Source organism: Carya illinoinensis, chromosome 2 (assembly GCF_018687715.1).
Source record: "Carya illinoinensis cultivar Pawnee chromosome 2, C.illinoinensisPawnee_v1, whole genome shotgun sequence".
Taxonomy (NCBI): domain Eukaryota; kingdom Viridiplantae; phylum Streptophyta; class Magnoliopsida; order Fagales; family Juglandaceae; genus Carya; species Carya illinoinensis.
In genome coordinates, this window is record NC_056753.1 from 15,662,501 (window position 1) to 15,689,237 (window position 26,737).

The following is a 26,737-nucleotide window of genomic DNA, read 5'->3' on the forward strand; positions in this document are numbered from 1 at the left end:
TTGTTGAAAAGCAACTAACTAAATTTATAAAAGTGAATTTTCTAATCAAATTTTGACCAAACTTTATTGAACCCACTACTAATGCTCTAAGATGTCCCCCCTATTTCATTAAAGAGTAGCTAGGGGCTAGATGCGGTGATTAATGTATATTATTTACACCCTCCAATATATATATAACAAAAAATTCTATACATCATACTACCATCTCATTTTCATCTCACTAAATAACATGTGATACATTCATAATATTTTTTTATCATCCAATGGTGATAAATATGCAATATCTTGCTTAGTGGGATAAAAGTAAAATAAAGAGTGATGTATAACATTACTCATATATTGATGATAAATATGCAACATTTTGCTTAGTGGGATAAAAGTAAAATAAAAAATATGATGTATAACATTACTCATATATAATACATGTTTACTTGGAAGTGTAAAATGGAAGGGTAGGTAATGAATTCCGTATACCTCTCCCCATCTCTCTCTCTCTCTGTGTCATCTGATATATCTCAAGCCAGAAAATCAGATCCCCATTTTTTTCATATGATTTGTTTAATTATTTTTCAATATGACTTGCTTTAATTAGCTAGATGAAACGGATTTTGATTTTTATTGGATAGATGTTGAGGCTTTTTACTATTCAATTGCCAATAGTTAGTTCGATGACCCGTGCAGAGAGTCAGACGGTACTGCATGGTGTCGAGTCTGTTGACAACGTTGATTTACATGATCTCAAGTTTGAGGAGATAAAATAGAATCATCATTGCAACCAACGGAATTTGGGGATAAAATTCACTGAATATCTAAAATACAAGGTCTCAAACTTCCATTTGTCCTCTGCTATGCTATAGTGGATAAGGGAAGAAGATAGGAGCTTGCCAGGAAAGTGATAGGAGAGGTTCCGTCCAAAGAGAAGGGAGAGAAGTCTGAAAGGGAGAGGGGTCTGTCGAGGAGAGGGGAAGGGGAAAATGATTCCCATCCATCGCACCCACGATTTTTTTATTTTTTATTATTATCATATAAATCGCCTATGTGTCTGCTTATATTTGGACACTGTAAAACATGAATAAACACTAGGTCCGGTTTGAAGTTAAACTCATTTCAATAACAACTGCCTTTATTCTGCAGTACCTCTCTCTGTCGGTGAAGCAACCAACGGGAGGCGGACTGCACACTACCAAAATCCCCCATCTTCCACTTCGGATATCAAATTTTTTAACCCTGTTCCATAAGAAAGAAATGTCCAGATTTCAATCTAAACTAAATACAAAACCATTACCGAAGTGACCAGATGTAGAGTGCAGACCACCCTATGGTTGTTAAGGACAAGCAACTAATCTTAATGAGAAAGAACAAACAAAATAAAAAAAGAGTTATCTATTTGTAGATCTCATCAAAGAAGACAGACGCTTAAGCCTTTCCTCCCACTCGCCCGCAAGAAGATATATTATATACATTTAACTCGCAGTTGGAACAAAAAGATAGTACTCCTACACCATATTCTGTATCGTAACCATTTATGTGAAAATGACTAACCCAATCGTGAAACTCTAATAAATCATGTCTGAATCTGCTGACCAAGAACCCTGACAGGAATGATTTTGCTCTCTGCCACAAGTAATTGCCACAGTTGCAACAATTCTGCTGTACAACTAACCCGCACGACGCCACCTCTTTCTGCTTCTCTCGCTACTATAGAATAGAAGGATATTGCAATGTTAAATTGATGCCAAGAAGCTAAACAATATAAAGGGGTGAATATATCTTCCACATTACGAATATTACACATTTGACACTTACGATACATGAGCAGAAACTATTGTCTTCGATAAAAATGAAGCAAGAAAATAAAAAGCCTCAACTGCAATAAGAAAGTTCTTTGGCACACACCAGCCCTATGTATAATTTTTATGGATTAAACATCTTAATCAGTTGATAAGAAAATGAATATCTAGTTCATAAAATAAACTACCAGTTTCTCACCCACATCATTGACAACCTTTCCAGCAAATATGTAGGTCTCAAGAAAATCATTTCCATGCTTCAACTGTACTTGACAAAACTGATTTTCTTTTTTTCTTTTTTTCCTTTTTCAAGCTAAGATTATTATTAGTCTGCATTCATCAATTTAACAGAAGTGAAAGGGGCAAAATGCTCCTCAACCTCTGTCCAACCCTATAAAAGAAAGTAAAAGGGAAAAAATAGAAATACAATGCCAGTAAGGTCCAAGCTAAAAACAGAAGGCACCCTGGGAGGTTTATACTATGAGAAATGATATTTGCAATTGTGGTGTGTGCAAGAGCCATGTAATTTCTTTGAAAAATGTGTACATACGGGACCCACATAAAAATAAACTAATTTTTTAATAGTAGACCCTACTCTTTTTCAAAGCGATTACATGGCGCTTGCACACTCTATGAATGTATGTAGCATTACTCTTATACTATTGAGTGTGGGCCAATAACAGTAAACAACAACTACGATTATTGTCGTCATTAATCTTATGTGTAGCAGTTTTAAGATAGTAGCCAAGTTTTGTGGTTTTGCAACAACGCTATATAATCTGCAATGGCAATATATATATGCATACAGCCACACTTGAAAATACTCAACGTGGAAATGTATACATATGTGAGTACAAGTTCAATGCAATCCCATATCAGAAATCACATCAAAATCACCGGTAGGTACACTGCAAATCCACAACAGACGACTAAATACAATGCTAATATTGGATAAATCCAGTCATACATAACAGGAAATGGTATATTAGACATACATGGAGAAAATGAAAACTCACCAAGTAGATGCACTATGCACAGGGGCAAAGTCGCCTGGTATATGGATGTGAACCATCACAAGAAAGCATCGCTTGTGCTCGAGTAAACAAGCATGCTCCAGGATTCTGAAAGTCATCAAAGAACAGATACAGTTTAGTTAAGTGTAACAGGATTGAATTTTTGATTGGCATAACAGGATCCATAGTTAAGGGATTTACTATGGATCAGCCACTGTTCATTTTCACACCACACACATATAGCTTTTTCATAGGGTGTAGGGGTGCTTTTCATAGGATATATAGGTATTTTTCATAGGGTGTGTGGTGTGGAGTGGTGAATAGTGGCTGATGAGAAGAATTTTTCTTGAATTTAATGTTATAAGTTTCATAATTTTTACATACATTTCTCTTCCAAATGCAAACACTCCTGTATTGTTGAAATGAATGTTAAAAACAATAGCATTTCAATTTTGAGTTGTTCCCTTTGTTTCAGGAAAACATTTTGATCACACTTAGGACGATATATGATCTTGATTCTAATAACTGCCATACCAAAAATTAAAAAGTCTTGCAGTTTTAATATATAGAAGCTCTAAAGATTTGGGCAACAAAAAGTTAATAAGAAACTTGCATCTGTTTGGAGAAGAACAGAATCATTATTGCAGTGGAGGATGGGGGCTACTGGCATCCTTCCAATGTGGAAGTTAAGGATTCAAGCAACCTCATAAAGGCGAGTACAAAGAGGGATTTTGGAGAGGGTAGCCTTCAGCCTATATTGACTTGGAAATGAAACCAACAAGCCTCCCCAAAACACACAAAACAGAATAAAAAAAGAATTCTTTTATGGGACACCCCCTGTGCTATGCCCAATTTGGATTTAGGACACTGCCTTTTTTTTTTTTTTTCTTTTTTTAGTGCAATAGCTCCCTAGTGGTTTGAGATTTTTAGCAATAGCCCCTTCTGTTACAATTTTTGTTCATTAAATTTTCTACGAAATGCTTCTTAAAAAGTAAAAAATATATTTAACTAAAAAATTAATTTCTATTATTTAGAAAACTTGAAGAAAAAAGGACAAACCTACCACCACGGGTGGCAGACCTCTGGCCACCATGAAGGTGGCCCAAGCAGGGCCCACGTGGTGACCATGTCTCAGCCACCCACATGGTGGCCAGAATATGGCCACCATTCTGGCCACCGACGGTGGCTGTGCCACCATGGGTGGGTTTTCTTTCTTCTTTCCTTTAACTTTTTTCTAAATATATATATATATAATATATATCAGGAAAAAATCTCTTATTTTTTAACTTAATTTTTTAAGAAAAAATAAATTCACGAGCGGCATCCTATGATAAGACCATGTGTCATCTATTAATGTTGATGGGCAGAAATTGTACAGAAGGGACACATGTTACACACACATTTTGAGGATAAGCACGTATGGGTTCACATGTTACATAACACAAATCTATGTTTAAGGAATGAGGTATGGATCAAGGTTGCACCGATGGCCCCCAATGTTTATGGAATTTCCCCTCCCAGGCATGCGTTTCCCAACCAAAAAAAGTTAAGGGATATCATATTTAATCTAAGATGGTGTAGAAGTGCTCCAAACACCAACACCAGATGATCTTTGCAATATAGAGAATTTTAAGATGTTGCAATACTAAGTGAGAAAAAAAAAAAAAAAAAAAACTAGGAATGAAAAACAAATCAAAACTGACAAGCCATTGACTGCCCATATTGTAATATTGAACCTTCAATGAGAACCAATCTCTCAATAGATAGAATACACACTTTTAATCAGCATTGTTATCTAGGAAAAGACGAAGTAAAGAAATATGAAAACCTTGGTGCAAAAGTGCAAGTATACCATATTTTTAGGGGCATCATCAACAACTTCTGCAGGTTGATCTGCTCCCATACTTGCCAAGCAAGCTCCTTTGCAGGTCATATATTTCTGCATACTGTTTCATAAACAAATCAGAGCATGGGCAATTTATGTATTAGTCTGATAGAAAGCAAGAGTAATTAACTTATAAAGAGAAAGTCAAAATGCATTATATTCTTGTGTGCTCAATGGAACTTCTTAGGCAGCTAGAATCATATCATCCCATGGAAGACTGGTCCCCAAGCATTTAAAACGGGCCCTATGAAACTTTACATTAAAGCTTGTTAATCATTGAAAAGGGAAAGTAAATCATAATGACCTCCCCAAAAGGAAAAGAAAAGAGACGCAATCATAATATTAAGAAGCTAAAAATCAAGATAGTAAATTAGTACTGTGATCAAATGCATGCTTGAATGTGATTCTTCATTGCGCAACTAATCAATTCATAGGAAGGCCAAATGCCCCATAAAATTATTTTCCCTCGTCCAAAAGAGATGGGAAAGAGAAGAAAAGGTACTGTAAAAAATCAACCCCTCCCTCCAAAAAGAAAAACACTTACAGAAGGGCAGAAAGGTTCGCAGGTAGAACATAACCATATCTTTATGCAAAGCAAATTTTTTGGGCAATAAGTCAAAAAAAAAAAAAAAAAAAAAAGGAGAGAATTACTGAATTCACATAGTTTCATCTGGGCAATTGCACATAGATTGTTGACACAAAGTGAACAGTACCTTGTGATATTTTAGCAACAATATCTCAGAAAATGGTCAAATATAATAGAACAAATGCATAATGGGAAACTTACATCTCACATTGATTCAGCACCGAAAGCTTATTTGGGACGCACGATTGCCCATTTGACTTGCAAACTGAATCGCATGACTCACTTTGTCTATCACCCAAGTGAGGAGTTCAAAGTGTAAGCTACAGTTGGAAATTAAATGGACAGGATTTTGCTCTAAACTGGGTTGGATGAAACTTTCTCCAACCCATTTAAGAAATTTTCATGTGTCCTTTGAGCATGTGAGAAGCACATGTTTTTTTAATGAAGGGAGACATGGCAGTGTTTTAACTTAAAAACTTTTAAAAAAGCACGTTCTTGCCACATGTTTAATGGACACTAGTCATTTCATAGATGGGTTGGACCAACCGCAGGAAAACTCTGTCCATATTAAATAAATTGAATCCAAGAAACAAAAAAACAATCACCATGATTACTCACCTTCCAACAATAACGTTAATTCCATTTAGTCTTCCTTCAAGTTGTGTATTACTGGCCCCTGGTGCAGAGGAATTTTTTTTTTTGATAAGTAAAGTGCAGAGGGATTTTAAAACACGCAAAATTCAAATGTTAAATAATGTAAACTGCATCCAATCTAAAAGTTTGGTTTTTGATAAGTAAATCATCTAAAAGTTGAATCTTGTTTTTGATAAGGAATCACTATATCTCTATGGAAAGAACCAACAAGAACCACATACAAAATTGTAACACACCCTCCCTTTAGACTTAAGAATGCTTTTTTCTTTTTTTCTTTTTTATAAGTCCTTTAGACTTAAGAATGCTACTTAACATTTATAAAAATAAAAAATAAAAATAAAATAAAATAAAATAAAAAACACTTTATATGAGCTAGGTATAAAAAAAATTCTATAAAATAAAAACAAATAACACTTTAATAAATAAAAGAGTCATAGGTACACTATTAAATAAATGACAACTGTTGTGTTAAATCACAAATCATTATTGATGATCATAAAACATAAAGGTCTTGTGATAACCCGGACTTAGCCAAGTCCACGTCTGTTACTTTTATTTATGGTTACTTTAACCCATTTAGTTATCTGTCCAAATTATAGCATGGAGAGTGTATGGGAAGCATCATGGGCCTTGTTATCTCAAGAAGGGGGCGCCCAAGCCCAAGGCCACCATGGGCTAGCGTGTATTGGCCACTAAGGGCCAAGGGTTTAGGAAAAACCCTAACTAGGGTCTAGCATGGGAGGTGTCCACATGGAGTAGGGAATGCGTGCTTTGGTTAGTACAAGAAGTGCCACATGGCTAGCATGCAAGACTATACCCTGGGTACATTGAATCTGGACCTGAAAATGGAAGAAGGGGGAGAGAGAGGAGGGTTTCGGAACCCTAAGGGACATGCCACACACACACACATTTGTGCAAGTTCCTAGATAGTGCAATGATTTGGGGCACCTAGGGAATATGCAAAATCAGAGGCACAATATTCTAAGGGACTGCATGGATTCGGCCAAGGAGGATGCAAGTTGCCATGTGTCAGTGTAACATACGGGTCCTAAATTAGGGCTTAGGAGGCGGAGGTTGGCCAAGGGGGATGCAAGTTGCCATGTGTCACTATAACAAACGAGTCCTAAATTAGGGCTTAGGAGGATGATTATTATTATTATTATTATTATTATTATTATTATTTTAAGATCTGTGTTAAAATAGTGATTTTATTTGATAGGGTTTCTTCCACCATCTTCATCCTCATATATCCCTCTGTTGATTTCCTAGTTTGAATAGTTTCCTAATTGGAAACCAACTCCCACCTCAAAAACCCTCCCATAAATCCTCTCTTTTTCCTAACGCTTTTTCCTCCATCAGCTCCCTTGTGGCCAAAACCTACCAATTAGCCACTGCCCATACTCACGGCCAAACCCACTCACAGCAAGCCCACGTCGAAAACAAAAGACACCTCCTTGGAAACCACCACCACCACAGAGCACACCGACGAGGACGTCGGACTACCATTGAGTAACCCAGAAATTGCCAGCCAGCCAAGTTCCGTTGAACCCACACCTTCCCGAAGGAGCCTCCAGTTGTTCCACCGTAAACCTCGGCCAGCCACCCAAATCCCCATCATGCGATCAGCTTTCTCTCTCTCGATCATGAGCTACGACGTGAGATTGTGGAAGCAATGTTAAGAGGTAAGTAGCATGATCATAATTATGTGTGCTGTAATTATTCTGCTTGTGCATGAAAATGTGATATTTACCTATGCTATGCTACAAGCCAAGTCAAGGTTAGAACTCTTTTCACAAGTCTCGATGAATTACGATGATATGCTTGTGATGCCATGCTGGTATGAATTGTAGATGGATGACATTATGAAAATCACATGTATGCCATGTAATGTTCATGCAATAACTAGATCATCTATGCCAAGTAATGTCCATGTAATACTTAGATCATGTATGCCATGTAATGTTTAGATCATGTATGCCATGCACAAGAGTATGCCATGCTAGGAAAAGTTCATGAAGTCAAATATGTTCACATGCATTATTGAAGTTTATAAGAAAACACATGAATGATGAGTAAACTTAAAATTGGTTTTATGTTATGGGTGGGTGTGCAAGCCACAGACTCGAGTGTGGTCCACCACATGAAAGATATGATGTTTTGAAGTAACACGGACCCAAGCGTGTTCACCGCAGGTTATGATATGCGGTGCCCAGGACTCAAGCGTGGTTACCATATGCTATGTGATAACATGGACTCGAGCTTGTTTCACCACAGGTTATGATATGCAGTGTCACGGATTCAAGCATGGTTCACCATATGTTAAGTGATAACACAGAACCAAGGTGTATCACTACATGGTATGATACGTTACACGATGCCACAAACCCAAGCGTAGTTCACCTCATGTCACGATAAGAATATGCAGTCAATGACAATCGGACCGATTCACAAATGTAATGATGGCCACTAAATAAGTGAAAGACAAGATGAACAAGTCATGTATAATTGTTAGGAAATGCATGGAGTCAATCATTCATTCATCCACCTTACATGTATTGCCATGACTATGTATGATTCCGCTTATGTTAGTAATGAATGATATATATGTTATGTAAATGTGTGACGATATATTTAAGTTTTCAAAATTAAGCCTTATGATAAACTAAGTTCAGTTTATATAGTATGATGTGCTATTACTGAGTCTTTGACTCATTTGTTTGTTTTCTGTTTTTATGTTTTAATGTCCCAGATGACAGTACAGAACAGGAGTGCCCAGAGTAGAATAAATTTCTAGAGACCTAGCGTATGATTTAGACATTGAAGTTGTGTTGGTTTCACGTAGAACTAGCTTATGTCATTTCTTTTATTTCTTAGCTTTTATGTTATGAAAGACTGTCATACTATATGAGTTTTATGATCAAATATATGAGGTATTTTATGAGACTGAATTTCTTTACCAGGTGTTATTTTAAGAATATACGTACTTATCAAAAAAAAAATTATGAATATACGTAACATTCCTAACCTACAGGAAGGGGTGTTACACGCTCCCTGCACCCGCGGTGAGCCCAGATGCAGGCAGGTTACCCAGCAGCCCGCATCCAGCTGATGGGGACACTGCCCCACCCATGCAGGGGCAATGCGAACGGTGGCGGGGTGCAGGGCCCTATTGCCCTCCCCTACATTAAACCAACCATTCCTCATAAGTTTCAGAAACCGAAAGTGCTCCTCTACAGTTACTATTCACAGTCCAGGAATAGCAAACTAGAACTTGACTTTCCCTTTATTCTTGCTTTCAAGCCGAATCATTTTTCTTCTCAAATCTAACCTTAATACCAAATAGTTTCCAGCCTTTTCCCATCATGATCCTAGTCCTAGCTCATCCTAAATCCTAAAACAAGTTGTCCATAAACCCGTGCCTCAGTTTGTAATCAAAGCGCTTTGTCCGACATCAATGTCATTTTTCTTTTTAGGTTGTCCTACACCAATGTCATATCAGAGTTTTTTTCCTGATAACAGTGTCAAGTACTCTCCAGGAGCATTTAGAATTAGCTTAATCATTTAATCATATAGCTTAAGATTTTATTTTGTCTGTATATCAAAACCCAGAACCATATGGTATCAATATCTTCCATTCAAGTAGCCAAACTAAACTAGCTGCAAGGCGATACTTTTATGGCTTTGTCCCACTTTTCTGGAAATATCACCCAAAAACTGCAGCTTTCGGAACCAAATCGTTTCTATTAGTATGAGGAGGTGCATGAATACTTGTAATACCCAAATTTAGTATGTGTGTGATGAATAATAGAATCCCACATTACTTCAAAGGGAAAAGTTATTGCCCTTTATAATGATTTCAAGTAACTACAACTGTAGCATTAACTACTCCTTTTGGAATATAGATCCAAATGTGGGTCGAGCTTAACCAAAAGTGCAGGACTTAAGTCATGCCACACACAACTGAATGCGATAACAAGGACTAGACCAAACATCCCTAGGGACTAGACCGGTAGCTATTGGTCCAAACTTTTTTTTCAAAAGAAATTGATTAATAAAAAAAATTTATTTAAAATACTAATTTAAATTTAGTGACTTATTAAATGAAAATTACATAATAAATTGTATAATTATTAATATATACTAGTACTATTTATTATAGTTATACATTAAAAAATATAATAGTACATTGATCTAAATATATATAGTTACAGACTTAGTACCAATACTATAACTAATAACTATACTAGTAGTATTACTAACATACTATATGTTAGTGATAAATTGGTAATACAATATTAAATAATACTATGTAGTTATAGTGATTAATACTAACATATTAAGTTAACTATACTAATACTATTATAAATTTATACATATACTATAATTTATACTATAACTCTTATAATATGTTAATATATTAATATATACTAGTACTATATATTATAGTTATACATTAAAGAATATAATACTTTATGTAATATTTTGATATATTAATAATTAATTATATACAATTATTTATATAAATAATAAAATATATACCTTTTTTATTTTCATTCGGTCCAATCGGGGGTGAAAAACCCCTGGACCGGGACCAGACCAGACCCAATTCGGTCCGGTCCAAAAATGGTTTGTCTGGTTGGTTTCTCCTGTCCAGACCAGGCGAATCTCACCCATAATTCTAATGCCTTTTTCCTTTAGGCAATGATGAATTGTTGAGGGAACCTAGCATGTGAACACTTGTGTATGTGAATCCCATCTTATTCTCCAAGTCTCCAAATAGTTAAAACTTTTTCTATTTAGTTATTCAATACTCAAATTAATTGATCCTTAATCCCAACTAACTGGGTTAGCAGTATACGAACTTTGTCAACAAGGTCAACATATATATATTCACAATTTTATCCTAGCCAAGGGCATGCTTTGCATGACTTCTCCATATATCACATTCTTTTCTACCGCTTATGTGAATGTTATTAGGGCTCCCTCATCTTTTTTTCACTCTAGCTTGAATCATATCAACTTTCTCACTATTATGGTTAGCAGTATTCATTTTCATGAAGCCAAGTCATGCAAGAAAAGAAAACATAGACCCCTCGCATAAAGTAAAGATTGATAAATAAGCATGTTTATTGGCAAATACCACATTTTAAAAAGTGTAAACCTTGCTTTTACAAGCAATTACACTTTCTTCTGATTAAGAGCAAATTAGGTTTTTCTGCTTAAAAAGCAAACAATCCATCAGCCCAAATAAAATTGTGCCAAAATAATAAATAATGATAATTAATGTTGTATGCTTTCAAAATTGTACCCGTATCACTCCATGAAATGCAATGTCATTAAAGTAAGATAATTAATGAAACAACCTAAGGAAATCTCAATCCACATTTGTGCTTATACTCCAAACAGGCTAGCTAAGATAACAATTAAATCTCCATTGATTCATTATAAAGGATGATAACTTCTCCATTCCAAGCAATGCCTGATCTCATTCATGAGACTTCCTATCTACCACCATCCATATGCCCCACTCAAATCTTTGCAACCTGTTTAGGCCATTTCGTTGTGGCATGGAATGCAATACCGTGAATTGTGCATAGGAAAATGGTGAACGGGGTCCTATATTGCTTGGGAGAGAGAAGTTCAAGCCTTTGATAATCATTCTAAGGTACTTCAATTGTAACTTGACTAGTCCTTTTGGAGAATGGGTCTACATGCCGCTTGAGCCTTCCTTGGGTGGTTGTTATCAATGATATCATAGTCAAATCCAACCAGAAGTGTGAGAATTGACCCAAGCAACATGATACAATGGCTTAACGAGAACATTAGGGATTCAAAAGGAAAGATAGTAATATCCCAGAGCGTGTATAGAAAGGTGGTGAATGGGATCCAACATTGCTTGTGATTGGGAAGTTCAAGCCCTTTATAATGATTTGAAGAGACTCCAATTGCAATATCAACTAGTCCTTTTGGAGTATGAGCCTAGATGTGGCTAGAGACTTATTTTGGTCATTACAAATCCAACACTTATGGCTAGAATTTGGTTTGATAACATTTGTAACAATCAAAGGAAAATTTAATTCACATTTGAGACTTAAATCTCCTTAAGGCCCAAAACTTATCCCTCTCAGGCAATAAGAGATTATATTCACCACCCTCTTATAGATGTGAGGTGTTACGAAAACAGAAAAAAAAAAAAAAAAAAAAAAAAAAAAAAAAAAGAAGAAAAGAAAAATTTGGGCTTTTGGGGAAGACAATGTAATCCTTTCAACCCCTAGGGGTTGGCTCAAGTGATAAACGCCTTAGGCTTGAGCGTATGCTCCCTTCAGGTTTAAGATTCAAATCCCCTTGGGTGCAAATAATCTTTAGGCGCCATCGGACTGAAAGATTTTTCCCTTGAATTACCCGAGGGGTACTTGAGGAAAACTCCTTGCCGAGGGCCTGTGCACCCCCGGGATCAGTCGGGACGCTGTTCTCAGACACCCGATGCCAATAAAAAAAAAAAATTAAATCTTTAAATAGAGCCCTTGTTTAAATATGTAATCTCTAAACATAAAAACATCAACAAAAAACCTAAGCAATTGCAGGGGTTGAATCCCAGGAGAGAAAATCAAGTGACAAAGCATTAATTGGCAATCATTAGAAAGCATAAAAACAAGTAACAGATATTGAAGCAAGAAGATGGAGAACAGTAAATGTTAAAAATGTAACATTCTCTCAATCGTTAAAGTGTCTTTCACTATAAACATAAAACATGGATACTTGAAGACAACTAAAAGGTTAAAAAGATGTAGCTAAACAAGTGCACCCAATAGAAATAATAACTACAAATTCATACATAGACTCACCCGAAGAATTTGACGGAAGAGAAAAGCAGTGATGGAAATCACTAAGGTAAGCATTTTCATGAACCTGAAAAGTTAAAACTCATTTCAAATTGTATAACAAACTATAGCATTTCACAATCATATCAAGAGGACTACAACTTCTTCAGTCCACATCAGCAAATACAGGGTGAACATAAGAGTTTGGTAGGTGATGAGCGAAAATTGTTACGGTTAGTAAAATTATTATTACCATTGTTTATTTTTCTCTTGTAAATCAAGGAGTTCACTTATTCTTCATGTAAACGTTTATTACATTAGTAGTTTTCGTGATTTTCCCTTAGTGTTAATCAAGTAAAAGCAATAATAAGAGTAACTTGAGTGATCTGCCTTCAGGAGCAACTATAGTTGGCCCTCTAAGATTGGCCGCATCAGGAAGTCCTCACTATAAAGATAGAAAGTGTTCATCACACCATTAGCACATTTATCAGCTCACATGTGATTCTATACATTAGCTTAACTAAAAAAAAAAAAAAGACACATATTGAAAATGCAAATTTCAAATTTTGGTTGGTTAAAAGGGAAACCAAACCAAAGTCAACACTTAAGATTACAGCCTACTTTAAAAAAAAAAAAAAAAAAAAAAAAAGATTAAAGCTTAAAGAATCACTGCAATTGATAAGGCATACCAATTTTATTAGTTAAGAAAATCCAAGTTAAGAAATATTGACAACCATCCTCTAGCAGAAACACAATCTAATAATACAAGTATTACTTACCACGCTCTCAGAATTATGACGGCACCTTCCAGCACAGAAATCAAAAACACCAGCATAAGTTCCTGCAAGAACAATTGCAGATATATATTACCCTAGAAGAAATTCAACAGAAAGGCTGCTATCTGCTAGAAAAGAAACCAAATTTAGCTCAGTTCATATCCACTTAACACGTCTAGGGGATCAATATCCACATTGAGAGTGACCCAGACCCAAGCCAAACATAGCAATGTACCATCAGTCATCAATGCTTGTTAGATCCTATGTTCTTTCCCACATACTGTAATTGCTTCTTCTCCAAAAAATAAAGGTCCATTACTACAGTTACCCACAATAATTGATTTTACTTTAAATTTTAGGGGATGTTTGGAAATTGTTTTGGTCTCATCTCATTTCTTTCCCAAACATCACTCAAATACAAACACTTTTAAACAAAAAACAATTCAAATTTTTCAAATCCCAAAATAAAAACACTATCAAAAAATAATATTCTAATAATATTTTAACTTTATAATATTTTTTATTCAACCTTTTCTCTCTCCTTTCCCAAAACTCCATAAAACATTAACTCAAACCATCTCACTACTATTCACAAACCATCTTACCACCATTCACAAAATTCTCATCTCATCTCATTCCCCAAGCATCCCCTTAAACTCAAAGATCTCCTACATGAGATCTAAATGCTAGGTATAGCAGTCCATGTAGGTCAAACTTACAAACTATACCTTCCAACAAAAGAACGAACTACTTCTCAATAAGAAAGTAAAATTTACCCTTATCTTTTTGGTTCAGAAACAGCATTTTACCTGCAGTTGCTTGTTTAGCAATTTTCACCTTCAGTACCTGTTCCTTTTGTGTCTGCAGAAGAACTCCAGAAAAGTGAAGATACTTTTGAAAAAAGAGAGGGATAAAATAAAACCCGAAAAAGAAAAGGAAAAAAAAAAGGAACACAAATATACCCGTGACGGATTTAGGCAGCACGAAACACAAAACTCATAGGAGTTGCAACATTGCGAGAGAAGGTTGCATCCACTGAAACAAGAAAAACAGATGTGAGCTTGCCAAGTTGCTTTGAAGGTAAGTAGTACAGAGCCTAATTTAGAAAAACTCACTGACAAGAGAATTTCTCTGCTTTTCCAGGACAGCAGCCAGACTGTGGATCCATTGATAAAGCATCACATACACGGCCTACAATATGTATATCACTTAGGAGACGAAACGAAAGAAAAGGCAATAATGCAACAGTGCAACCTTTGTCAAGTTGCAATTATTAAAGTGAAAATGAAGGAATACATAAAAAACAAGAACAGGTCTGGCATTACCACCATGCATTTAAGAACAATTTTGAAACAACCATAGTAGATGGCCACCAAAATTGAGTTCCCAAATGCTGGAGGACACTAGGGTACCAATGGCAGCCATAGCAAGCACGATTTAGCCCCACAAAGCTCAAGGGAAGTATCAATTGACATCTTTTTCCATTGTATGCTTCCTATACACTTGGGTTGCACCCCTCAGCGCTTTTTAATATGATTACAATACTTATCCGGAATAAAATTAATGATGTGTCATACAGGTTTTTATAGGACCTTAATCTTGTCACGCCTGAGACTTAATTAAAGGGTAAAATCACTCTCAAATTATATCATATGTTACTTGCCTTTTCTTGTAAGTCTTTTTATGCATCAATTATAAGATATGAAAGTTACTTATCAAAACAAAAAATTATAAGATATGAAAGGTAAGGTTTTGCAAATGCTTTAGCGAGATGCTTGTGCTACATTATATTTAATTTATGTGCTCACGTCATGCAAGTTTTAAGGATACACACGATATGAAAGTTATGAGAAACGAAAAGGAACAAAATGAATGAATAATGATGTATGTGACTGTATTAAGAACATCTTGGTTGTTAAATGACGCGCCATGGTACCATTGCAAAAAAGGCCGATGCAACAATCATTGTGTCATCCATAGAGGTTGACACACCCAAGTAAGCCATCGCTTATTGAGTGCTTTCATACCTAATACAAATCCACTAGTGGCCATGGAAACAGAGTTAGGATTATTGTGATTGCCAACCCTAACACAAGTTGTATACAAGTTGTATATGTGTGTAGCAACCCAAGAATTTCAAAGAATGCGCATTTTTTTTCTGTGTAAACTGTTCACTTGATACTTCTCTACGATAAAGGATGCTTGCAACTCTTTTTATTTTTGTTTATATGTTTTGAAATATTTTTTTTTTTTTGGCAAGTAAAAATATTTTATATATCAAAAGGAGTGACCAAGTACACTAAACGTATACAAGAAAACACCTAACCCATAATAAAGAGCCCCTAATGACCCAAAAAAGCCCGTGAAAAAGGACTGTTTTCAGTCTGCGCTTTCCACAAGGCCCTAATACAAGGGCAACCCTCTCAGTTCCCGTGGAAAAAACTTTGGAAACACAAGGCGCCTCTCAAAGCGGCGTTTTTCGTGTGGACCGCTTCTCTGGGTAAGATCCTCACAACGGATAATTTGAGAAAACGGAGGGTTATCATTATAGATTGGTGTTGTATGTGCAGAAAGGGGGGTGAATCCGTGGACCATCTATTATTACATTGTGAGGTAGCTAGAGGGTTATGGAATGAGGTTTTTCGTAGACTCAACTTGGGCTGGGTTATGCCAGACTCAGTAGTGGCAGCTATTGCTAGCTGGACAGGTTTGAGAGGCAATAACCAGATAAAGGCGATTTGGAAGATGATCCCGATATGCATTATGTGGTGCATATGGAAGGAACGCAACGAACGGACTTTCGAGGACAAAGAGAGATCAATGGAGGAGCTGAAAGTTTTCTTTTTTAGAACTCTTTGTACTTGGGCTATTGCTATTAGTTTTAATGGCCAAAGCCTACATGATTTTCTTACGTCTGTGGATCCTACATAATCTAGGACATTCTTTGTACTGAACGTGGCATTTTGCCTATTCTTTTATTAATATACTCTTTTACTTCTCTCAAAAAAAAAAAACAAACCAAAATACACTAATCCCAACACTACCCAAAATACCCAAAAAATTACCCTGAACCTCAACCCCTTGTTTCCCGTAGAACTAATACCCAAGCCTAACCCAGCCCCTTGTGTTTCCCGTCTTTACATTGCCCTCTCTTTAGACTTTCCTCTACTTTAGCTACCTTCTTGAGCGTCATAGTTAATTGCCCAAGAAAGACGTTGTAACTCCCTGTTTTTCTTGAAACTTTTGGTTTCAAGCGCGTGGCTTGCCTCAATCGCGGTGATTTGAAATATCCCAAGCAACAATGAGGATTACTACGCAGGTTAATAGTGGGGGCAACAACCCAGTCAAGGTTATGTAGGCTATATGACTTATGTTTAGAATTATTATGAAATTGCGGTTTCTCTCAAGTTTTAACATGCTGGATTTTATTCATTTATAATGTTGAGATCTAATAATGTGGTCGATGGTACTTGAAGTCAATATTGTTTATAGAACTCTTATTATCAACTGCTATGAAAAGTATGAAGTAGCACTTCTAACCTTTATCTTTTTTTTTTTTTTTTTTTTTTGGATAGGTTAGTAAGAAAGTGGCATTCCTAACCTTATCGGGTAGGGATTTTACAAATCCTATATTCATATTACTCAGGAAAGTAAAGTGTATTATCCCATTTTGAAAAGAATTTAATCTATAAAACTTTGATTAGAGGTACATTGTCGCAATCGCCCATTATGTATAACTCTTTCTCTAACAACTCAAGTCAGTTTGCAAACTGATATTAAAAGTCATCCACCAAGACCAAGAGAAAAAGACCCAGAACATTATGGGAATATCTAGAATAACTACTGCTTGAGAAAGTGCTTTATCAATCTTTCGTATTAATAATGCAGAGAAAAAGGTCACAAAGAGAGAAACAGACCAAATAGAAACCCGGACAGGAAACATGCTCACCATTATCATCAGAGAGCAAATATCTTCCTTGTACAGTATTTCTGCAAATGGATTTCTCTAGAAACCCAATATCCTTCCTGCAATGGTGGAAGGGGATAAATAAGAATACAAACCTGACTACCAATAGCATTAAATAGGGCCAAAGGAAAAAAAATGTAGAAAGCAAAATAAGTTAAATCAATATCAACAATTTCAAAGAAGCAGCTTGGATGTTTGATTCCAAAGGGAAAAAAATCATGCTTGGTATAATATAACAATCACTGCTCAAAACATCAATTATCCATAATCTTTGTCAAATGCATGCACATACAGGTGCACACTTGCAAACACATGCAAATGGAAATATTTAAATAAATGGAATGATACCATAAGGGTTTACACCACATTGTAGGTGAAAGTGCTACGCACACTTCAGCACAAAAGCCATCTAGAGCCTAGGTGCTAAGCAGAAGAGCCAATTATAGAAGTAAAGCGCATGTTTTTAAAAATGATATGTAATGACCAAAGATCTATAAATACCTGATGATATTTGATTACATCAGTTTCTGTGTCTTGAATTGTATAGGCGTCTACTGTGCTAGTGTCAGGCAGGATATATCTCTACTGTAAATGTGTCTATAAAAAGGGCGTCTGTATGTAAATAAAGGCATTCAGAACTCATCTGAAGCCATTCCATTCCCTCTCTCGCTCTTCCAAATCTCCAAATATCCTCTCTTGTAATCTATGCACATTAAAAGGGCACTATTTTAAATGTATATAGCTTTCGGCATGTGAAGCACTTGGCACTATGCGCTTTATGCCGAAGCATGCTTTTACCAACACCGTACCACCTTGATATTCTTCCAATAAGCATCATTATGTTACAATGGAGATTGTCCCTCTTCATAAATTTTCCTTATGATAAAGAATGCAAAATGTTTTCTTTCTTCAATTTGCATTTTACTTTTTCAGTCAGCAAATGTAACATTTTACAGCCTAAACAATTAACATATAAAGACGAGATGCAGAATTTAGAAAAGACAAAAAGGCAACTTCTTTCACCAAAAAAAAAATACAAAGAAAGAAAGAAAATGTAATTAAATATTAAAAGTAATCTCCCAATTCCCATTGTGTGCTTCTTCAATTACGTTTTAAAATCATAAAAAGATTATTTGTAAAAGGAAAGCTTGATCTCAAACTAAACTTTCAGCTATAGCTTCTTTTTTGCAAAATGGACCAAGCCAAATTACTCTATGTGAACTTGTGTATAGAAAGTACAGGATCCAGAAAATTTATTGAACTACAATTCACCATCGTTTCACACCCACATTGAAAACCATTTTACTCACACATTTTCATTTGAATTTGGTAAATTGCTAGCTAAAAGACCCCAAGGGTTGGCTCAATTGGTGAAGGACTTGGTCTTAGGGTACCACTCCCTTCAAGGTCCAAGGTTCAATACCTCATAGGTGCAAATAATCCTTTGGGCCACACCCCTAGTGAAAAGCCAGCGATTTACCCAATTCCATGTAGAAACTTCCGAGGGTGTGGTGCACGGGACTGGAGTTTACTTTGCAAGGGTGGGTTTGAAGAACCTGCCTTGGAGAGGTTCCCGACATTTAACAAAAAAAAAGAAGCTAGCTAAAACATTGCAATTAAAAAAAGAAAGCTTTTCGAAGGAATCGCCAAAAAGAACGAATTTCGCTGATAAAACGCATAGATACACACTGTAAGAAGGCGATCACAAACTGAACTTCTCACAATAAGAGCTCGAAAACAGAACAGAAAGCGAATCATTTCGTAAATTTCACACAAAAAAGCGTCATTCGGTCGATGCAAATTCAATAGAAGGAAACGAGTGACTAAATATTCAACCTTTCACTATTTTTTACCCAAAAGAAGCAAATAACGAAACGGCAATAAACAGCGATTCAAAAATTTCAAATCTCCGCCTCTCCTTTGTTCCCTCTTCAACCAAGAAGTGCACACAAAACCCAAATGATATTGAAATCCACGGAGAATTCCACACATTGAAAAAACCGAAAACGAGGGGAAGAAAAGATTACCTGATGGCGGAAATTCTGGGCGAGAATTGAAAAATAAAAACGTGCAAGAATATCCAGAATAGATTCAACCAAGAATTGAACATTCTCATCTCGAATGAGAAAATTTTGAAAAAGGAAAATAGCTCTTGTTAGGGGGATGAAAATTGGATTGAGCCAGAGACAATTTCCTTCCCTATGGACTCTCTGTCTCTCTTCCCGGTACCTCTCGATAATAACTCGGTGAGCTTTCGATAAAAATAACTAGTAATTTGGACATCTTCTACTTGAAAGCCATTCGTTGTATTCTACTGACACGATGACGAGATTTAATTTATAATAGATTTTAATTTTAAATTTTTTTAATGAATTAAATTTGTCGTATCAATAAAATATTTTTTTAAGAAAAATCGTCATAATTCTTTTAAAAAAAAATTACATCTATAACTAGATACATTCTATCATAATATCATGATATTATAAATTAAAATGTCAGACATGATATCATAAATTAAAATAATTTATTTGGAGCTTTACCAATATGCTATTTTTTTTATTGGTCTGATCTTCACTATTACTTATACTTTATACAGATAAACATCTAAAAGATAATACTTTCTATTTAAACAAATACTCAATCTCACCCTTCATAAAAAGAGATAACTCAACCTATACAGACAAACATCAAAAAAATGAACTATTTTTTTATTTTAATTAACAAAAATGAAACCAAAAAGAAAAGCAGTGAAGTGTATATAATCATAACAAGTAGTGAAGTGTTTTAAAGAAAATGGATATCAAATTCACAAAGATGAATTTTTGTTATTAAGTATTGAAATTTATTAAATTAATTACTATTTAGAAAACCAAAAAAAATATAAAGATTCCACTGTCTAAATTAAATTGAAATATTTTACGAAAATAAATTTAAGAATAAAAGAACATAAAATCTAAGATTGTAAATATAATAAAAATAGATCTAGAACGTTTGATTTCATCTAACAAATCTCACACAATATATTCTTCCTCGTTATAAAATGTCAAATTTCTCAAGTTGATGATAAAAATCCCTTAACTATTCAATATCTTCTCTTGAATAATATAAAATATCTCAAACTAATAACTTCATATCTCTATGTGAATTTAACTAATTGAAGACTTATTAAGTTCTTTGAATTTTTCTTGAAAATCACACTAATTGTGGTAAAGTATCTCTACTTTCACTCAACTAATGGTACTTAATTCTAGAGCTCAAATCAAATCACCTCTCGGTCTCATTGCAATTCAATAGATCAAACAATAACTAGTTAGAAAAATACAAGCATTAAGAACTAGGAATAAACACTCATCATGGAAAAATTGAAAATAAAATAATTTGGAATATAAATTGTGTTCAAAACTACATCAAAACTCTAGAAAATAAAATTAGTTCTTAATGAAACTGAAAGAAAAATAATAAAACTAGTGTTCTTCATTGGAGTCGGTTGATGAAACATGCGGCTCTCACCTTTACTTTCTAGATCTGCCTCTTCCTTAGAAAAAAATAAAGGATAAAAACTCAACTCTGACTCCCAATTCATCCCACTAGTCGAGATTAATAGCTATTAAAGTTGACAAAATAGAATCAGAGACTTACGGCTACAATCTAACCTAAATATCTGTAAAATAGTTTCTAAACATAAATATTAACAAAAGAGAAAAATATCCCCAAAATAATGGGATTATCTGAAATGGAAGATTCAATGATAAAAGGCTTGATTTGCAAAGCTCAGGAGGGTTCCACCAGGTAGATGCCGTGTGTGCTGAATATAACTAGTCTCCTAACCTAATGACCAAGATGTAAGGTTCTTGATCGAGATGAAAGACTCACGACTGGGATGATAGATTCCTGATTTGGATGATATACTGAGCTTTAAGTCTCCTCGACCCTTTTAGACGTCACCCAAGATTTGTTGTTTATTATGGTTGCTTAAGTTGGTTGTTTAAACTTGTCGAAGTCGTTTAGTTTGTCTGCTTCTGATAGTCGCTTAAGCTCAAGTTTCATCGCCCAATCTAACCGCCCAAGCCTTGTCACCAAGTCCGGTCGCCCTTAGGTCTCCTTGCCTACCGAGAGGTAAAACTACTCGCCTTTTGAGAGGTAATTCTCCTCGCCCCTTTGGCCCAGATAAGTCTCTTCACTACCCGCAGGACAAGACTCCTTGTCCAAATCTCCTTAGCTCTCTTCAGATCTCGTTGCCCCTCGTCAATCTGGATCTGTAGTATTTTCTTTTGTACCAAAATGCTCTCCTTTTATTCTAAATCTTCTCATTCCTTCAAATCCAAGAAAAGAAAGAAAAATATATAGAAATAAAATAAAATCAAAAGAATTAAAAGGAAAATTAACAATTTTCATAAATAAAAGAGTAATAAAAATTACATAAAAATCACACTTATCAGGATGCGACCATTGAACCTAATAGAAACACTAACATCAAATCAACGAATTTGGATTGATATATTTGGGTTCGAGGTAAAACGAATTGACTCGTTAAGCACAATTAATAAACAGATCAATAACAAGTCAACCTGTTTAACTCAAAATCAATTTTATTTCAAAATTAAAATTTTATTATTGTTGAGATTTAATATTGGGATTTCTCAATATGCTTATATTTCTATTGTTGATATTATAATTTTAGACCTATTCTCATATTTATTATTTTCGAGTTTGTAATATTGGTTTTTATTATATTTTAAAATTTGATAAATATTAATATATTTTGTTATTAAGTAGTCTTAATAGAGGTTTTTATTATTATTTCTTTAGATATCGTGACTACTAATAAATATAAATTTTAACTTTATGTAAAATTTTGTTGATTAGGTCAATGGATTATGTGGGTTAGTTCAACCTATTTACATGAAATGTGTTGAAATAAATCATGTCATGTTAATCAATTTATAACTAATTATTAAATGAGTCAAAGCAGGTGACACGACACGACCAGCTATTTAAATGGGGTCATCTTAGGGTTTGAAGAGCTAACCCATTTAGCACAACGGATCGTATTTGGGTTAATCCATATAGTCGAATGCCCATAACTTGATACTACACGAACACAACTTGTGAACACAAATTGACACCCCTAATTAAAATATATATAATTGTCTTATCATAAGATAAAATAGATCAAACTTTAATATGAAAGCTCTCAAAACAAAGTAGCTGACCTCTTTAAGTAATCGAAGAAAAAAATTTAACATAAAAAATGTAACACCCCCTTTTAGCAAGTTAAGGATGTTAGGTATTTTCATAAATAATACCAAGCAAGAGAGCTTTTAATTTAATAAAATAAATATTTAATTCATAAAAATAATTATTAAATAAAACATGTTCCCAAAAAAAATATGATCGAAGTCTGAATTGAAAAATATTTGTCATAAAATTAACTAAAAAGCTTGGAACTAAATCAAATTGTTTCATCTAAACGTGACCCGCCTGCTCATACCCATTATTCTCACTTGGGTGGTTAAAAATATTAAACAAACTAAAATAAGTCAAAAACTCGGCAAGAAACGCATCATAACGTAAAGTACTTAACATAAGACTTTTCATAAAATATTTCATGCTGAGATTTTAAAATCATGACTAATCATTCATATGCTTATGACATGCATGACTTGTCTTATATGACTGAACTGAATTTAAATTAATTATTTGAATGATCTGAATTATATGATTTTTTGACTGGCCAACACACTTAACCTTATGTGCAAGGTTTGTACACCAGTTCTACGTCCTGTGATCATAAGGAGAACCGTTGATCTGATCTAATAAAATACTATGATGGATCATACTTGAGTCTGTGGCTTGCACATCAACCCTGACTGCAATAGTACTATGCATTTGAATGGCCATTTGATTAATCTGATCTTTATGTTACACTTGATCTTGCAAAAACTTATGTCTTATACAACGTAAGATACATGATATGTGTTAACATCGTGTTTCGTAAGCCTTTGAGCCAAGCTCCTCAGGGGCTCGAGCCTTCCTTACTTCCTACACACGCAAGGTTACTCTGAGGTCCAGTGGCCAGATGGCAGTTGGATGGAGCCTCTGAAGCCTAAGTTAGTATGAGAAAAAAGGGGGAGACTCTAAAACTAGGTTGTCTATTTTTGTTTACCTCTGCTTGGAGTTCAGGGAGGAGGGGGGTATTTATACTTGCCCCGGGTGTTGAAGACCCATGCCCTGCTGCTCTGGCATAGGGGTGGCTCTTACCAAAACTCATTTAATGTGGCATGGTCTCCAGGAGGAGGCGCAAGGTCGTGAAGTCCCATCAAGGTGAGGTGCTACTCCTTCTATGGTAAATGGGGATAGTGCTCTCCGGGCCATGGCCCATCGGACCCGTTGGCTTGACCTGCATTCTCTTGGGGCTGAGAACCTTGCAGATAGCCTGTCTTGAGTCAAATGGGCCTCAGCCTGGCTTTAGGCCAGATGCCGCATCCACTTGGGCTAGCTGATACTTTTAGTAAAAATCCCCTTAATAGTTACCTCGCCAATTCCTATCGAAAGGTTTCAATGGGAATTCCAACGGTCCTTGGCTTCCCAGCTCCTGACACAAACCAACTAGTGTCGCTTCCACTCCCTTGCTATTGAGTACTTGAAATTAGTTGTGTCAGGTCCCCAACGTGGCCAGACTTGTGAGTGGATGGCCTGGCAGTTTGCCTACCCCTATAATGGAATGTCCAGATAGCTCTTTTCTTGCATACGCCAAGACGTACGTCATTCAATGTGCATGTGTGGTTTGAAGCAGTTCTTACCACGTTTCCCCTCTGTCCCTCAAATTCGTCAAGATTAGGAGGCTATATGCCCCTATGCTTGGTCATAGGAATCGTCCCTTAGGACCCTACATATAGCTGCTGGGGAATGGGCTAGATGCTTATCACTCCTAGACTCTCCACATGCCCCTATTTGTCGCTCAGTACATTGGCCTTTGTCCTCACCGTTCTCCATGGCTCCTAAAAAATCTGCTCGTTCGACTCCAAAGAGCTAAGTAGATAAGGCCAATGGGTCTCCTACCCTACCCGGTGGTTGGGCCCGTTGGAGTCCTGCAGTCAGTCAAGGGTTCGCTGGGTCCTCGTGGCGCTCATTGGTGGTGCTCTTCAACCTTGAAGCCTTGAGGCAGGCGTTCAACATACTAGAGCACACAATCCACTACATTCCACTACTGGATGAAAGGGTTGTGGACCCTGAGGGTTTCGCCTACAAGGTGGCACTGTTGCGTTCCATGTTCCTCAACGGCCTTTGGTTGCCTTTCTATCATCCGGTGCGCGATGTGCTGGACATGGTTGGTGTGGCACCTACCTAACTCCTCCCTAACGCATGGAGGATTCAGGTGGGTTGCTACCTGATTTGGTGACTAGCCCTGGGCTCGTGATACTTGGCTCGACCTCATTGGTCGAGAGTTCTTCCTCACTCACCGAGTGCTGAACATGAGAGGAAACATCTATGGTTTTGATCCCATATATCCACTAATTTACCTAGAGCATCAATATGACAAGAGAGCATCAGGTTCCAAGTGCTTCTTCTTCATTTCCGGCATCAGGTGGGAATATCCCCTTGGGCATTCTTTAGAATAGAACAATCATGTCTGAGTGAATTGGGGTGTAGCGCCCGAGGAAAACTCCTGAAATCGTTACTGACGCCAAGGGAGATCTGCCATATCGAGATTGTGCCGGACTAGGTTGCTGCCCACTCGGAAGAAACCTAGTCCAACGCGCTGTTGAACGAGGGTAGCCTGCAGTAGTATCTTCCCTCGCATGTAGCTTTGAGCCAAGTGGCATCCTCGATCCCACTGGGGCCCACCGGTTGCCCATCGTGCTAGAATCGGGTAATATTTTCTTTATTTTCATTGTAATTTAATTTTGCATATTTTTCATAATATGAATTCACTAACATTTGATATTTTATTCTTATTTATTCTTATAGAGTTGACCGCACAATCGAACGTGACAAGTATTGACGATTGAAGATTGAAGGCTTGAAGCAATAATGAGTGAACTTGAAGATCGATATTCTTAATTTTTTGCATTGTTGCTATGTTTAAGTTTTTAAGACAATTTGTTTTCATTTATTTATGTTATTTTTTTACTTGCATTTTTGCTATGCTTAAGACAACTTGACTTGTTTTCCAAATTTGTAATATGTAATACTAAATATCTAGTGAAGTTATTTTTATTTATTTTTAATTATGTAGTAAGTAATATAGTAATTAGTTAGTTAATATGATGAATGTTTTAGTTATTTATTATTGTTATTTATTTTATAATATGATGAATGATGAATTTACAAGATCTTGGATGATGAATTGAATTATTAGTTAAGAACAAAAACTTAAAAAGATGTTGGATGATGAATTCAGGAAAAATATATATATATATATATATATATAAAGCCCAAACATGTATTGGATAAAAGGTCCAAAATAGGGCCCAAAACCCACGGCCCAAACCGATTTATCAAACCGGAACCAGCCGGCAAAGGAACCGGCCGGTTTTCTCCCCCCAGCACGGTCGGTTTCGGCCGATTGATTTAATTTTTTTTGAAGTACCGGTCGGTTTTGGTTTAGACAGAAAATCAAAACTAGCCGGTCGGTTTTCAACCCTACTTGCTACATATTGATGACTTGCAAAATTTCATATTGCAGATTTTACAAGTTCGCTCGAGCGGAGGCTTTTGGCCGCTCGAGCGAATTCAGGCAGATTCAAACGCTCGACTGCCGCTCGACAGGGAGCTCGAGCGGGTTGCTGAAAAGCGAAGATCGCTCGAGCAGAGACATTGGCCGCTCGAGCGAAATCAGGCAGAGTCGAACGCTCGATGTGCGCTCGATAGGACGCTCGAGCGAAATCAGGCAGAGTCGAACGCTCGACGCGCGCTCGACACCCCGCTCGAGCGAACATCGTATTTTGACAGATTTTAGGTTTTCCGCCGTGGGACCATATAAAAGCCATTTTTCACTCTAGAGCCGCGAGTTTTGACTGGAGAACACTCTTTGGGACAGAAAAACACAGCTAGAAGGATTCAATTCATTTGTTTTGGAGACGGGATTCCAATTATTGCACGTACGTTGGAATCATACACGAGCACGGACGAGAGAAAAGCGTTGAATCGTTCCCCTGAGCTTTTGACGACGAGTTGAGGCTACAAGGAAGATTTTTCAGTGTTTATTTTCTTCTTCCCATCTTCTCAAAACAATTATGGTG

At 36.0% G+C, this 26,737-nt stretch overlaps 1 protein-coding gene across 4 annotated transcripts; it reads right to left on the reverse strand.

The window, feature by feature from the left end:
• Positions 1 to 1,089: 1,089 nt before the first annotated feature.
• Positions 1,090 to 19,774, reverse strand: LOC122300174. Of its 4 annotated transcripts, XR_006239942.1 has the most exons (13): positions 19,520 to 19,772; positions 17,475 to 17,551; positions 14,641 to 14,716; positions 14,488 to 14,560; positions 14,335 to 14,386; positions 13,529 to 13,590; positions 12,774 to 12,837; positions 5,893 to 5,950; positions 5,476 to 5,562; positions 4,656 to 4,749; positions 2,807 to 2,911; positions 1,543 to 1,698; positions 1,090 to 1,227 (listed from the first exon to the last, which is right to left on the reverse strand). XR_006239942.1 is itself a non-coding variant. In XM_043110648.1 (12 exons), the coding sequence occupies exons 1-11, from the start codon at positions 19,606 to 19,608 to the stop codon at positions 2,819 to 2,821; spliced, it is 825 nt and encodes a 274-aa protein (XP_042966582.1). In that variant the 5' UTR covers positions 19,609 to 19,774; the 3' UTR covers positions 1,369 to 1,698; positions 2,786 to 2,818. The 4 variants fall into 4 exon arrangements, 3 of the variants coding, with proteins under 3 accessions (XP_042966582.1, XP_042966581.1, XP_042966583.1); XM_043110648.1 differs by lacking the exon at positions 1,090 to 1,227 and having other exon boundaries at positions 1,369 to 1,698; positions 2,786 to 2,911; positions 19,520 to 19,774; XM_043110647.1 differs by lacking the exon at positions 1,090 to 1,227 and having other exon boundaries at positions 1,369 to 1,698.
• Positions 19,775 to 26,737: the final 6,963 nt, after the last annotated feature.

Bases quoted from the DNA above. Each gene is read 5' to 3' on its own strand.
- LOC122300174 (XM_043110648.1), bottom strand. From the start codon at position 19,608: ATGAGAATGTTCAATTCTTGGTTGAATCTATTCTGGATATTCTTGCAC. The intron at 14,717-17,474 runs GTGAGCATGTTT...TACATATTGTAG, and splicing joins TTTGCTCTCTGATGATAATG to GCCGTGTATGTGATGCTTTA. The intron at 5,951-12,773 runs GTGAGTCTATGT...CCTCTGCACCAG, and splicing joins TCTTCCGTCAAATTCTTCGG to GGGCCAGTAATACACAACTT.